Source organism: Melanaphis sacchari, unplaced genomic scaffold, assembly GCF_002803265.2.
Source record: "Melanaphis sacchari strain LSU unplaced genomic scaffold, SCAv2.0 Contig73_pilon_pilon, whole genome shotgun sequence".
NCBI classification, from domain to species: domain Eukaryota; kingdom Metazoa; phylum Arthropoda; class Insecta; order Hemiptera; family Aphididae; genus Melanaphis; species Melanaphis sacchari.
In genome coordinates this window covers 2,984,586-3,000,452 of record NW_020271525.1, presented here as the reverse complement: position 1 = coordinate 3,000,452, position 15,867 = coordinate 2,984,586, and the positions used below count along the sequence as shown (strand labels likewise).

Genomic DNA, 15,867 nt, shown 5'->3' with positions numbered 1-15,867 from the left:
AAGTCTTGTTATCAAGTCGATACTTATGTAGTCTTATCATGGCATGTTTTCAGTTTCATTTTTATACTTTCATAATATTTGAACACGTTGTTACCTACTTTGCCACTGCTTAGTGCATAGGACCCAGCCTACAACAAGGCTCTAGGGTCATTATTGCCTACCATCAGTAGATATTAATCTATCGCCGTCGTCGCTATTTTCTATTTGTTGTGCATTGCAGGTATGTCTGTACACTAGTTTGAATTGATTTGTTTTTGCTTGCTATTTCTCTGGACGTTTATTTTAAATATGTGTGATGTATTTGCAGATTGATTTCGTGAGTTAAAACGCATCACTAGTTGCTTTACAATGGTTCTGTCTGCCAAAGAGATCCGGGATCGATATATTAAATTTTTCATCGACAAGAAGGGTCATGAATATGTACATTCCTCATCCGTAGTGCCTGTAGATGACCCTACGTTGTTGTTTGCCAACGCAGGAATGAACCAATTCAAACCCATTTTCTTGGGTACTGTTGCTCCATCCTCTGATATGGCCAAGTGGAAACGGACTGTCAATACACAAAAATGTATCCGAGCCGGAGGAAAACACAATGATCTTGATGATGTTGGTAAGGATGTCTATCATCACACATTTTTTGAAATGCTTGGAAACTGGTCATTTGGCGATTACTTTAAAGTCGAGATATGCCAGTGGGCTTGGGAATTTTTAACCCAAGAATTTCAATTATCACCCGAACGATTGTATGTTACATATTTTGGTGGTGATATAAACTCTGGTCTGGAACCAGATTTAGAATGTAAAAATATCTGGCTAAAATTAGGATTAGCGGAAAATCATATTATTCCTGGCAATATGAAAGACAATTTTTGGGAAATGGGTGAAACTGGACCTTGTGGTCCTTGTTCAGAAATACATTATGATCGTATTGGTAACCGATTAGCTGCTGATTTAGTAAACCAGGATGATCCAGATGTCTTAGAAATTTGGAATCTTGTTTTTATGCAATTTAACCGGAATCAAGATGGTACTCTACATAATTTACCTAAAAAACATATTGATTGTGGAATGGGATTTGAACGTCTCGTTTCGGTTATACAAGATAAACGTTCTAATTATGATACCGATCTGTTTCAACCTTTGTTTGTAGCTATTCAAAACGGTACTAATGCTCCACCTTATGAAGGTAAAGTAGGTGCAGATGACGTTGACCAGAAAGACATGGCTTATAGAGTACTCGCTGACCATGCACGAACATTAACAATTGCGCTATCTGATGGAGGAAGTCCTGACAATACTGGTCGTGGATATGTATTGAGACGTATTCTTAGACGTGCTGTCCGTTATGCTACAGAAAAATTAAATGGCAAACCTGGATTCTTTGCAACTCTAGTAAATGTTGTTGTTGATTTACTTGGAGATACATTTCCTGAAATAACCAAAGACCCTCAACAGGTAATAGATATTATTAATGAAGAAGAAGAGCAATTTTTGAGAACTTTATCACGTGGCCGTAATCTTTTAAATAGAACTATATTGAAATTGACTGATAAAGTTATACCTGGTGAAGTTGCTTGGAAATTGTATGATACTTATGGTTTCCCTGTAGACCTTACATATTTAATGGTTGAAGAAAAAGGATTTACTATTGACATGAAAGCATACGAAGAAGCAAAAAAAAAAGCTCAACTTATTAGTCAGAACAAAGTAGGTGGTGATAAAGAGATAATCTCCTTAGATGTCCATGCTCTTGCAGATTTACAGACAAAAGGTATACCAACAACTGACGACTCACCAAAATATAATTACAAAGCTGTATCTGATGACCCGGATGCAGAATATACTTTTGAAACTTGTACATCAACTGTACTGAGTATTAGAACAATAAGTCAATTTGTTAATGAAGTAGATACATTTCAAGAATGTGGAATTATACTAGACAAAACTTGTTTTTATGCTGAACAAGGTGGTCAAATTTATGACCAAGGATCTATTGTCAAAGATGAATACACAGAGTTTTACGTTAATAATGTTCAATTGCGTGGTGGCTATATTTTGCATGTTGGAATTCTTGAAAGTGGTAGCTTAAAAGTGGGTGATAAAGTAGTACTGAAGATTGATGAAAAAAGAAGGCGATTTGTAATGAATAATCATACTGCTACTCACACTTTAAATCATACTTTACGCGTTGTTTTGGGTGATAATTTAAATCAAAAAGGATCTTTGGTTGCCCCAGATAAGTTACGTTTTGATTTTAACAATAAAGCTGCTTTAACAGGTGATCAAGTTGCTAAGGTGGAACAACTAACAAACAATGTAATTAAACAGAATGATACTGTATATGCTAAAATTGCACCATTAAACGATGCCAAACGTATAAAAGGCTTACGTGCAATGTTTGATGAAACTTACCCAGATCCAGTGCGAGTAGTTTCAGTAGGAGTTGCTATAGACCAACTTCTATCAAACCCGGAAGGAAATTCAGGATTAGAAACTTCTGTTGAATTTTGTGGAGGCACTCATTTACATAAAACTGGGCACATGGAATGTTTTACTATACTCTCTGAAGAAGCAATATCTAAGGGAATACGAAGAATAGTTGCTGTAACTGGTCCAGATGCAACAAAAGCTTATAATAGAGGTGAAGAACTGAAGAAAGATGTGATGAAATTAATTCCTACTGATCCAAATTTATCTAAATCTATAATTGATATACAAGATAAGATAAATAAATCTGTAATACCATATTGGGTAAAAGAAGAGTTAAGAAGTATCTTATCAGGTTTAAAAAAAGGTATTGCTGAAGAAGAGCGAAAACAACTAATTGCTTTAGCTAATGAAATAGCAAAATCATTAAAAACAAGAATATGTTCAGAGTCAGACAAATCGATATTTATTTATAAGCTTGACATAGGTTCCAATACTAAAGTAATGGATGCAGTGTTGAAATTATTAAAGGCAGATATGCCTAATATATCAATTATGTTATTATCTGAAGATACAGAAGGCAAAAGAATATATTGCCAATGTGTAGTTTCTAAAGAATTAAACAAAAAAGGGCTCATGGCAAATAAATGGGTGACCAAGATAGCATCGTGTATTAATGGTAAAGGAGGAGGCAAGGCTGATACTGCTCAAGCATCTGGATGTAATGCAACTAATGTTGAAGAATTAATAAGTATTGGAGAACAATTTGCTTCTTTATCGATCAGCTAAAAAAATTTTTGGTTTTATCATTTTTAACTTATAAATATTACTTTTTGCAAGTATAAATTGTTTCATAATAATTGTTACATCAATATATTATGTTCATATTTTTCTGTACCTATCTTGTGTTTTTACCTAGTATGTAATAGTTGACTGATACAATTTGTTTGAGATTTCATGCATCAAATTGACGGTTCATATAATTTGTAAAATTAAGTATTAAGTTGGTATTTTTAAACCAAGAGATGAGAAAAATGTCAAATGTTTTTATAACTTTAAATGGTGTATTACATTGCTTAAATATCTATGCCTATATGGAGCAATATAATCACAGATGCAATATTATGCATTTTTTAAATTTTATGTACTGTGTGAATATGTAGTAAATTTTCATCATTCATTACATATGTCATATTTTTAAAGGAATCATTAAAAAACACACGAGAAAAAATTAACATTACCTACTTTAAATTTTCAATTACGGTAATAATTCATCTTTACTATTAACAATCAAAGTACAAAAAATGCTAATATTATATACAATTATATAGGTGGATATTAATTTAAGTTTCTATAAATATATTTTATGCAATTATTAGCACTATTTACATTATTTGTAAATATTACAAATAACATTGTCATCATTACAACAAAGGTCATTTGATAATAATGAATAAAATGAATAACAATTTATACTATAATATGCTACTAAATACTAATACTAAATGTAATTACATATATATATTTAAAAATTGTTTTATAGATGGGGAGAAAAATATTAAAATTTACAACTTTTTTTAAATTTCATAATTTAAATTCATAATTGCATAAGTTAACTTATCAAAATAATTAAATGTTGGATTTTTTTTTTTTTAATTTTAACGACTGTGGTTTATGATTCAATAATAAAATAATAACTTTTATAAAAAATATATTCAAAAGAACAAGTATTGTTGAGACAATATACTCGTATTTTATAATTTATCTATAATCAGATTTAAGACAATGCTATACTTGCATGCGTTGTCTTCATCTTACATAAAAATAATATAACCAGTGTTGAATTCAGACAATTTCTTTGGATAGGGATCATTGAACTTTTTTTTTTTTATTGGTGAATATTGATACATTTTAAAAATAATAAATTATACTTATTATTAGTTATTACAATTTGCGATCTAGACATTAGGCGCGGTAATCGTAACAAGTATTGTACATTTGTGCATTTAATAAATAGGTTCACTTTGTTGAAAATTGTATTTGTAAGGGGGTACGAAAGAAATTTCAGGGGGAGTGGCGAATTCCCACCAAAGTATACCTGGATTCAACACTGAATATAACACATTTACGTATAGTAAAATTAATTTTATTATTAGCTTTAATATTAAACAAAATATATTTTTTATCTAACTCAAAGATAAGAATAAAATGCAGAGTAGGTATCTCATAGGCTTTTATAGATGTTATTAGGTATCTTTTTAAAGTTGTAATATTTTACATAGTTATTACTCACTTTAAAATGATAATATCAATAAAAGTCTATGAAATACCTTTGGTAATATTGTTACCATTAAGTTTGACAAAAGGTAAATTTATTCTAGTATTAAAGTTAGGTATCATAAAATGGTTTCCTCTGAACATAAATTTGCCATGTTGTATGTATGTAAGATGGAGACAACACATAAGAGGATGTGGCACCCTCTTAATATAGTCAAGTCTAGATGATTTTAAATGATAATGAATTGTCTAGATGACTAACCCGGTACTTCACATGATATTTAAAAGTAAAAGTTTAATTATATACTAATGTTGTACATTTCAAAGACTAAATTTAATATTACTTAATGCAATGTGCAACAGCAGGTAGGTACCTACCTATTATTAGAACTGTGTCTACGTTCTTTTAATGAATTTCACTTACCCATGTAAATGTTTAATCTATTTAAAAGATAATTGCTGTTGAGTGAAAGAAGATGATAATTTTTTTACATATCAAAGGACTTTTTATGTATTTAAGGAATTTATATTTTTAATTTCATGCATATGTAATGATAATTGTGTTCATGGTAGGTAGGTACAATAATACCATTATTACTTGCATGCCCTTGGCTATCACAATATTTTGCTTTGTTTCTTATTTTTATTTTAAGTTGACTACTTACTATAAAGTGAGGTAGGTAAATTGTATTTATATAGCCATGTACTGGTAGGTTACATAGGTACTTATGACGTGAAGAGTGCAGACTTTCAGTGGGGTAACAATTTCATTGAACATTTGCACCCTCTTCCCCCGTGATAAATGTATAGAGATATTTCCAGTCTTCATAATATGTTCTTATTTGTATTTCCAACATATACATTATATCGTTTGACGTATGAGTTTGAGAGATACATGAATATAATGATATTTTACGGAAAATATTACATGGGTAATATTTTAAGGAATGTATGTTGTGAATATTACTAGAATATTTTAAATATAGAATACCTACCAATATAATACAAATAAATTTATAAAATACGAATTTAAATAAAACGAGAATATGCATTTATATTAAATGTAAGTACATCTAAATAATCACTAGGTATATAAATTAAACTTAGTAAATTGATTATAAGTTTAATTTGTTTTCAGTAGGTATATTTAAAAAAGTTATTATTAGCCGGTAGGTAACGATAAATTTACTGAAAAATGTATTCGTTTTATTCTTTAAATTTAGTTAGCACTTTACATATTTTATGTATAGGTGGCTGCCGGCTGGTGCTCTATCTTTTATTATTTATTATACACATTACATATACATACATATATATATAAAAGCAGAATAATCGAACAATTTTAAACATAATATATTAACTGTATTATTCGTGATAATATGCCATCTCTGAAATCGATAAAATTATCATGTTAATGATTTTATTAAAAATATCTAAAACTTAATATATTTTATGGATACAGTTTTTGAACTGATGATTTAATGAACTGAGCACAATTTTTATCGATGACCTATTCGTATAATTTATTCATAATATTTTACATTAATAGGTTATAATAAAAATATGAGCGATATGACTTATTATCAGGCGAGTGATATTATAAATATTTGGTCTCAAGTCTAGATAGCCCCCCTCATACATGAATAGTTTGATTTGAATATTGAAATGTCGTGGTTTCAACGATTAACTCATGTTATTTTATTATTTAGACTAGCACGGTGGTGTAAATGTATAGAATGTTGCCTATCGATTTTAAGACAAACACTGAATTAATAACTTATACCTATTTATTTTAATCATTGGCTCTTGCTGGAACAAACGATATTAGTTCATACATTTTCATAGCGTTAAAGATACTTTTGTTTATAAATGTACATAATTGCGGTATTTACCTATTACGGCCTGTATAGATTAGATACCAATGAATCATGATGCTATGTATTACTATAATGAGTAAAAACGAACTATATTAATAATAAGTATCGATGATTTAATTTAACAATACAATAAGAGAAAAAAAATTCAAAACTTCTCTTATATACATAAAAAACATAGATATCAATAATATTATTAAATAAATACGTATAATTTTAACAGCTTGTTGAAACGTCTCCACACGGTGAACATTTTACTTATTAATTATTAAAATTATCATAGTATGACAATGACATACGAGTATTGGTCAATGTTTTCTGTTTGGTAACGATTAAGTCAACTAAAAATATGTATTTCTTATAAAGATTTAGATAGATACATGTATAATACTAGCGACTTATGAAATATAGAATTACAAACTACAGCGTAGGTATCTTATTCAAAAATTATTTTTAACATCTTATTTCTACTGAAGGCTGGAAGTACAGATACATTACATTTTGTACATGAACAATGTTCAAATGAAATAATTTCAAATCAATACAAATCTTGTTGTCTTTTTGCGGTTGTTTGTATAATTGGCATTGCAATATCTATTTGACAGTTAATTTACATAAAAATTTTGTTTTCTCGTTTAAATACGTTTTATAATATTATAGACATCTGTTAATATTGTCAAATAAAATTTAAGATGACGTTTTCTATAGACAATAATTCACCATCGTTATAAATTTATAATTATCACTACCATCAATACCATTATTGTTATATCTACCTTACATAGTATTATGCGTAGTTAACACGGTATCGACAGCTAATAAATTATACTATACCATAAACTATATACAAGCTTTACATACTTATGGTACCCTGTTTTTCACAAAAAAATAACGTGTCGTTTTGATAAACACTTATGATGATTTGGATAACAGTATTCCGCATAAAAGAATACAATAAAAAATTACTAAAGGCTTAGGATTGATCGATACACAGTTACTTTTCCCTTCTCTATTAGATGTTGACCCTGTTAACATAAAATTATAGATTACATAAAAATAAGGCATACAAATAACCATATTTTAGGAGCTTGGGCAATGTATATACAATATTAAAAAAATTTATATCCAAGAAAAAATAGAGATTTTCATGTCATTCCGAATTTGTTTGAAAAATCTCGTTGTATTTGCAAAATCATAGCTTATAATTTATTTTAATAATCTTAATATAATAGGTTATATTATACGTTATTATGCATCGTGGCATCGTGGCTAATTAAAAAAATTTAATTGCGTTTTGTACCTTTATCAACGGGTTAAGATTTTTATTACTGTGTTATTAGATTTGATGTTCGAAGGAAATGTTTATAATGAAAAATTAAAATATTTTCGTGGCTTACCTATATAAAGCCATTTGTTATAATGGTGAATAACTAAAGTATGATTTTTTTATTATTAATGTTTTAAAGTTAAGATAATTTTTCAGAGATTGTAATAGTGCATAAGTCTAAATAACTCAACGTTTCTAACTATGAAATAGTATTTTGTTCGTTCTAAAAATTTACTTCCTTTTTGAAATAAATAAGTTTAAAATAAAACAGTGATGACGATTTTATACGTCCGAAAACATTTGTAAATTTATATAATATTATATATAAAAACCTGTTAAACAAATATTTGTGTATACCTATAACTGGCTGCTGGTATTCGAATCTTTAGAATATTAAAACTATATACCAATACCCTGTTTTTAAATAGTTTGATGTATATTAAATCGTGTGTTATTTTATCTTATGCAGACTGCAGATTGACGTAAAATTAATAGTGAATGGTTGGTACTTATATAGTACCTACGTAAATCACTGTACTTATTGAAAGTGAAAATTCACGGAGATGTTTTAGTACCTAGGTATTAGATATTTTTATCCTCTTAAGGACTTAACACGATATAAAAAACAATTAATTATATTTATTAAAATTGTATGGAAAGCGGCTTTATTGGATAGGTATTATTATCAGTGACGTAGCCAGAATTTTTAAATTAGGGAGGTTGAGGTTTAGGTATATACCAGGAATGGATAACTCAAAATTTTAGCTGGCCAGAACATAGAAAGCAAAAAAAAAAATAAAAGCTATTTAAAATAAGCATCTTAATTAGAATTATTTTGTTTATAATGTAAAAGTATTTTAACTTCATTACATTAAACACAGTATTTTTGTTTTGATCGCTAATTTATTGAATAATTAAAAATATTAAAATAATCAATGGTGGGGGGGGGGGTTACAACCCAACACCCCCTGGCTACGCCACTGACTATTAATATACCTGTAATATGCTGCAGGCCGTTGTTTGAAGCTGTCATGGACGTTTGATAATTATTGTTCCAGTTTTTTCCTGGTAATTCTATTTAAAAAAAAAACATTATGTACAAATAATAGGTATGTTTTCAAATTATATTCGTTAGTATTAGTATAATGTTATATAATTAACTTACTATAAACTTTGATAGTCCCGTCCGTTGCACCTAAAGAGTTTTTTGAAATACAATGATATGTGCCAAAGTGTTCTTCTTTTATTTGATTAATAGTTAATCTCATTTCTGTTTTATAATTGACTTCTCTTAACGTTGTATCATAATTATCTCCTGCAATGGAAAATTTTAAATACATATTAATGTTTAACGTAGGTACACGTGATCAAGTTCACTTAAATGGTAAAATATCGATATAACATAGGCACATACAAAATTTAGGATAGATTACCATACTATTTTAAAGAATAGTTTATTAAAGATTACGTACAAATATATAAATGGATAATAGTAATTTGGTAGGTGCTTACTTTTATTGGTTTAGTAATCATTATAAGCTATTTGTACGTAATAATGAATTAGTTTCACTATATAGACATATAATGAATTAAAACGTAAATACCTTGAGTTAGCAAGTTTCCGTTTTCTGACGACCAATAATTTATGGACTTTGGAAATGCTTCAACGTGACATTCTATTGACAATCGATCTCCCACAAAAGCACCGACTAGTTGATTTTGAATCCAAACCATGGGAGCGACTGAAAATATATTAAGCGTAATTAATTGAATTGGATCATTATTATATTATATAGTTGTCGTATAGATAATAGATTATTTTCAAATGTTGTAAACGTACAGTGAACGATCAGAGTAATGCGCTTGCTGACTGTCGGCGGCACGCCATTGGAAGCTATGCAAAGATATGAACCCATGTGTTGTCTCGTCACACGGTGAAAGGTAAGTGTCGAACTATCCACTACTGCAACTGTAGAAAATCGGAAAAATTACTATGCATAGTCTACTTATAGTTAGAATCGAAAATTCAATTTGTTTTATTGTTACATTATATTAATATCATAATATTGCACTATTTCTGTCATCGTACCATTAAATTCTTATTTTTACCTGTTGAAATTAAACAAGACATCTTGTATACATCAGTTTAATATACAAGTAGCACATACTGTAATTAACTATAGTCACATGATTTATAGATATTGTTATAATTTATAAATGCTATTATTATGCACTTTATTTTTTTCTTATGGAAAATGTATAATATACAAGTATGAATATATAGACAGTCGGTCAAGTTATGCGACCTGTGTTTGTATATGTTCTTAAATTTAATACTTTAATATATTTTATATTATTAAACATTTTCTTGCGATTATTTTCAATAACCTATTCCACTCAACATTAACATATATGTATACACTGCATTACTGCAAGGTGCATAACATATAATAGTTAACGTATCTATGATATGATGAACGCATTGACAATTATTATTTGTTTTTAAATATTTATTTAACGTTAAATTTATGATACAAATATTTATTTTAGTTTCACATTCCTACCATGCGTGTATGTATTTTTTATTTTTATTTTTATTAATGGGAATTATTGTATTTAAATGACATTATAACAGTATAATGTATATTTCATATTATCCTGTTTTATTGCTGTATGAAATTCAAAGTTTTGTTTGAAAAATTAATTTGTGTTCTTCCGATGTTTAAATGTTGACAGCGTTTCAATTAAAATAAAATATTGATTTCGGGTTATTATTTTATTACTTGAAATAATGTGACATTGCTCGGTATAGATTCAATTTTGATTTGTTCATTAGTCAAAACAAATATGCAAATAATATACGGTCAATATTCATTTAATTTATGATACAGTTAATTTAATTAATTTAATTTCGAATTATACCGATATTTTTGCCTTTAGTAAGTATTATAGGCGATGTAAAAATTATTAAAACATTACAATTCAATTTTTTTTTCAATATTAAATACCAGTAATAATACTTATACTAAATTAAAAATTGAATAATGATTTTAAAGTATAAATAAATTTTACATAATTATACTATGTAGGTAATAAAACCTGAGAATTTACTGTTGAATTAATACTCTTTGTATTTATAATTTTTTGTAGGTATAGCTACACTGCTATAGTAGTTACTAGTTAGATATAATAAAATGCGATAAATCGGGTGTGTTTTCGTGATATGGAAATTAAATATTAACAATTTGTGAAGAGGTTATATTATTATTATTTTTATTATCATGGTATTTTTTTAAAAATTATAATTTTCAATTTACAAAACTTATTACCAAGTTTATTAGTGCAAAAATAGTATTCCTGTAAAGAAGTTATTCAAATAATTAACTAGAGTTCAATTAATAAATACTTAACTAGGTACACATTTTATTAATAATTATTTAAAAAAAAAAATTTTAATCAAAAATTAAATTAATTTAGAATTTTATAAATTGATAACACTGTATCATAATTGATTCATTTTGATTTAACTGATGTGAACTAACTTTAAAATAAATGCACTGCATGTTAAATTAAATGTCCGAATTCTTTTTAATAACTTTTGTAAGTAAACTTTTGAATTTAAATCTTTTAGTTAAACAACTACGCAGTAATTCTACACAATAATTTTAGTTTACCAGTTAGTGTGTTAGAAATAACGATGTTATGATTGTCTTCTCTTCGCCATGTTATCGTTGGACTTGGGTATCCTGTAGCGGCGCATTGTAACGTTACGTTACTACCTTCGTGCACTACCATGTCTGAACTGGTTGGGTAGTCTAAAATATCTGGAGGCACTAAAAAAGTAAATTAGATTTGTAAAAATAATCTTTTTTTAAATGATATGGCAAGCAGTGTTTTTCAAACTTTATATACTGTAGATACATACTATTTAGTAATACAAACAAATACAATAGTGTAATGTTAAAATTGAATTAGTTTGTATTCCATAGTAATTTTTACTTAAGAGTTAATATTGTTAGATTTAATTTCATAAATAATAAATATGTATCAATTGCGATTGTAAAAACATTTTAAGTTTGATTATTTGTATGTAATCGTTAATTAAGTAATGATTAACGACCCCTATATATGCCTGCGATTTTGTTATTGGTGACAGACGCTACATTCTATAGTGTATAGATAACTTTTAAACGCGTGGTGAATTTTATGTATTTTATATGAAGGAAAAAATAAAAAATAATTGTTTCAAAATAATTAAAATGCTTTAAATAAAAATAAAAATTGAGGGCTATTGGACATCTTTCTGCTGTATAGGCGCAATTTAGGGAGGGTTTAAATCTCCATAGTTTTTTAAATGTATTTTAGTATAGGTATTAAAATTAATTTTAATAACTGTTTATTTAATATTATTGTAATAAATAATAATAAATTATAATAGAATAGAAATGATTCGTTATAATTTTATTATGTTATCAATACGTTTTATTTAATGATAAATACGATTAAAAATGTTCGCTTCAAAAAGCATAACGGTGAATCAGTGGACTACACTGACGGTGCGATACCAACACTCTATAAATTATAACTAATAATTAAGGTATATCTGATAGTGAGCCGCTTGTAATCACAAATCGTAATTGAAAGTTTAAAATCTAAAATAACAGTCGCATACATTGTTTAAAAATTAAAAGTAATAAAAATTGATATTGATAAAAATGATGTAGGTAATCAAAACTGATGAAAAACATATTTATTCCAATTTTAAAAATTATTACAAATTGCTCTTATAATACTTTTTAGTTTAGTCACACGTCAACGCTCAATTTCGTCGATGATATGCATCAAACATTGGTTGAAAAGTAGTATGAGGTAAGACAGATTTTATTCCTTATCCATGTTAAATATTAAGAGAAATATTACCAATTCAGTAGAAACTGAAGTGGTTGTTAATAATTTTTTTTTAAAAGATAGATGTATCGTTTTACATTAATACAAATTAATAATAGTGTTGTAACATTTTGAGAAAATAAATAAATAATTTACAGGAACTGAATAATTTTTTTTTAGAAGTATTTATTTAATTTAAAAATATTTTGGAAATTTAAAGTTTCAAAAATAGAGAATTAATATAAATTAAAAATTACATAGGTACATAATTTTTGTGTTTTAAGCTTTTATACAAATTTATTTTAATTACTATTTTATTTTTCTTTATTTCTATGGTAGGATGCCAGAAATTAATATGTCATTGTTAACAACTTTTGGTAAAATACAATTTAAGTTCTCAATTGACACTAAAATTCTATTATTTGATTGTTATTTCTATAGTTATACTAAATATCTATTATTTTCTTGATTAGATTTTGGTTAATATACATCTAGTTAGCAAGAGAGAATACATATCATTTGCAAATTGTATTTTAGTGAAAGTTGTAAACAATTTCATATTAACTTCTGCCATATTGCTACAGATTTGTAATATTATTAGTATGTCGAGAGTGCGGTGGCGAAGGCCCCGCGGGTCTTTGTTTCATTTATAAAATGAGCCCCTCCCCAGAATTAGAGCTTTAGTTACGCCTATTCTCTACTGTATAGCAGACGTCGAGTTATAATGGATGTATTAAATTTAAATTCAATGATTTATCATTGGATACGAAAAACTATTCGTAACGTCTGAGGTATGTTAACCTATATCATTATAAATACATTTCATGATATGTTTTTTGGTATTTCTATTAAAGTAATTTATTTTACTATTAATATTATAGCAGGTTGATTTAAGTTTTGCCGAAAACATTGCGTCAATTATATTATTATATAAGTAGACTGATAGATCCTACACCATTAAGTATATTTCATGATAAATATTTTATAATATATTAATTATATTATATTATTGTATTTATTTTTCTATAAATAATTTGATATCAGTCAAAAATTATACAATTTATAGAAAACCTTGATGAAAATTTAAAGTTTTTAGTTATTAATTTTTTAATTATAAAAAATAAACAAATGTATTTAGTTAAGAACTGGTTTAAAGAAAAACGTCTGTTTTTCATAAATTTTTTTTTGTGTTTCTGATAATTAAGAAAAGTACTTGGAATTTTTAATTTTTGATCCGCAAAAGTACTACTTAAATCTAATTTGATACCAGGAACCACCCTTTAAGTTGAAAATCAAGGAAATTTTACTTAAACACACACACATACAAATAAACATACATTACATTATTGTAAAATCAATTTACTATTATTTCACAGTTTATAATTTAATAGGTCATTAGTGTACGATAAAATAATTTTAATTAAAAATCAAATTTCGTAAATTCTAACGTCTATAGTTACGCCTATAAATGTTTATTAAATGTTGTATGGTAAATTACATATGGATTGAATAATAACTAATAAGACTTATTTATGCTTAATTTCCTCTATTTCAAAATGTCCTATTAAAATACTTAATTATATTACAAATCATTTTATTTTATTATTTATCAATTATTCCTTTATTTTTAACTTCCTCAGCAGTGTTAGGAATATAATTTGGCGTTTATTTTACTGGGCGGGCGTAACACGATTGTGCACTTTGTACCTTTTTATATTTGAAAAAATATAATACGATTGCGTACAAAATTAGTTTCATTTTATATTGTTGGCTTAAATGATTATAGGTTAAAAAACTATAGTTCAAAATCTGAATTAGGTGTTTGGTTGAAACAATTTTTTTCACTTAGATTTTTACCCTAGGAAGATGTAGAAATGTTTTTGCTTATTTAATTGAAGATAGCCCTACTGATAATTTTAAATTTACTGATTATATACTCAATAATTATAAATCATTTGATGTTACTTTTACACCGATTTTATGGGCAACTGAAGCTGAACCTTTAATAGAGGCAAGGACTTTAAGATAATTAGGTAAACGGTGTGCAATCGTTTTGTATTTTCTTAAATATAAAAAGGTAAAAAGTGCGCGTGTTGTGTTTTTTCAGGTAAAAAAGTAAAAAGTACGCAATCGTGTTGCACCGTATTTTACTATATCGCCATATGGACCTGCATTATAACAACTGATGGTAAGATTTAAGGTTAGATCTATTGTTTAAATCTAATGTATGTATATTATAATTTATAATTTACTGGTAATGTTCAGTACTATATTTATAATAGGTAAGTTCTAGTATCTAGTATCTATTCGTAAATGAAATTCGTATGTTGCTATGTATTATATGTAGGAGTATGTAAAATAATTATATATTTTTTTAGGAATATGAATTATTACAGCATAATATTTTTATGTTTTATCTGAAATCATTATTTTAAAAAAATTCGTAAAAAGTCATGTTATCTAAAGCTACCATTCCTCCTTGGATTGACGTAATAAAATATGGGTGACTGTAAGTTGCATTTCAATGTACATTTTTGATCTAAATTGCGTCTCATATATTTTTGGTACATATGTAAATTGCGTCTCGAGTATTTTTTATTTTAAAATTTAAAATGTATGCTACAAATTTACAACTAATATTTTCCTTGGAAATTAAGGTAACTCCGAAGATCGAGCATTATGGATATTTCTTTTTATTTATAAAACACCTACAGACGTTATATTTTCAATTCAGAATGTAAAATTTTTGATGGTCTAGTAAACTAGTAAACATGTCATCAATTGCTTTTCGTTTTAAATTATTACTAAGTTTTTATCGAGCTAAAATATTTTCCGATAATGGTTTATGACTATGTTCATTAAAACTTTTAATTACAGAATTAAGACTATTCAATTGTGCAAAGCACTTAATCGTTTTGATGGTGCAACGCCAACGTTCAGTATCATTTTAAAAAACTTATGAAAACAAAATTTATGACCACCAATAAATTTTAATGTTTTATTTTATTCACTTTTTATTGTATTGTATAATTCACTATTCATTAAAATCATTTTATGTGAAAAAAGTCACTAACT

General features: G+C 26.9%; 2 protein-coding genes across 2 annotated transcripts in view; one reads left to right on the top strand and one right to left on the bottom strand.

Moving 5' to 3' along the window:
- The first annotated feature begins 50 nt into the window (after window positions 1-50).
- LOC112600990 (alanine--tRNA ligase, cytoplasmic) lies at window positions 51-3,542 on the top strand. Its single transcript, XM_025348369.1, has 2 exons — window positions 51-220; window positions 308-3,542. Exon 2 carries the CDS (start codon window positions 349-351, stop codon window positions 3,214-3,216), a length of 2,868 nt encoding a protein of 955 aa, XP_025204154.1. The 5' UTR covers window positions 51-220; window positions 308-348; the 3' UTR covers window positions 3,217-3,542.
- A 3,199-nt stretch (window positions 3,543-6,741) lies between these two features.
- LOC112600942 (lachesin-like) overlaps window positions 6,742-15,867 on the bottom strand; it is a 33,359-nt gene continuing 24,233 nt past the window's right edge. The window contains exons 4-9 of the mRNA XM_025348300.1: window positions 11,580-11,738; window positions 9,746-9,874; window positions 9,510-9,647; window positions 9,071-9,220; window positions 8,902-8,979; window positions 6,742-7,603 (exon numbers count right to left, since the gene is read on the bottom strand). Of these exons, the coding sequence (XP_025204085.1) occupies window positions 7,491-7,603; window positions 8,902-8,979; window positions 9,071-9,220; window positions 9,510-9,647; window positions 9,746-9,874; window positions 11,580-11,738 (767 nt within the window). The 3' untranslated portion in view covers window positions 6,742-7,490. The remainder of the gene's footprint in view (window positions 7,604-8,901; window positions 8,980-9,070; window positions 9,221-9,509; window positions 9,648-9,745; window positions 9,875-11,579; window positions 11,739-15,867) is intronic.

Bases quoted from the DNA above. Each gene is read 5' to 3' on its own strand.
- LOC112600990 (XM_025348369.1), top strand. From the start codon at position 349: ATGGTTCTGTCTGCCAAAGAGATCCGGGATCGATATATTAAATTTTTC.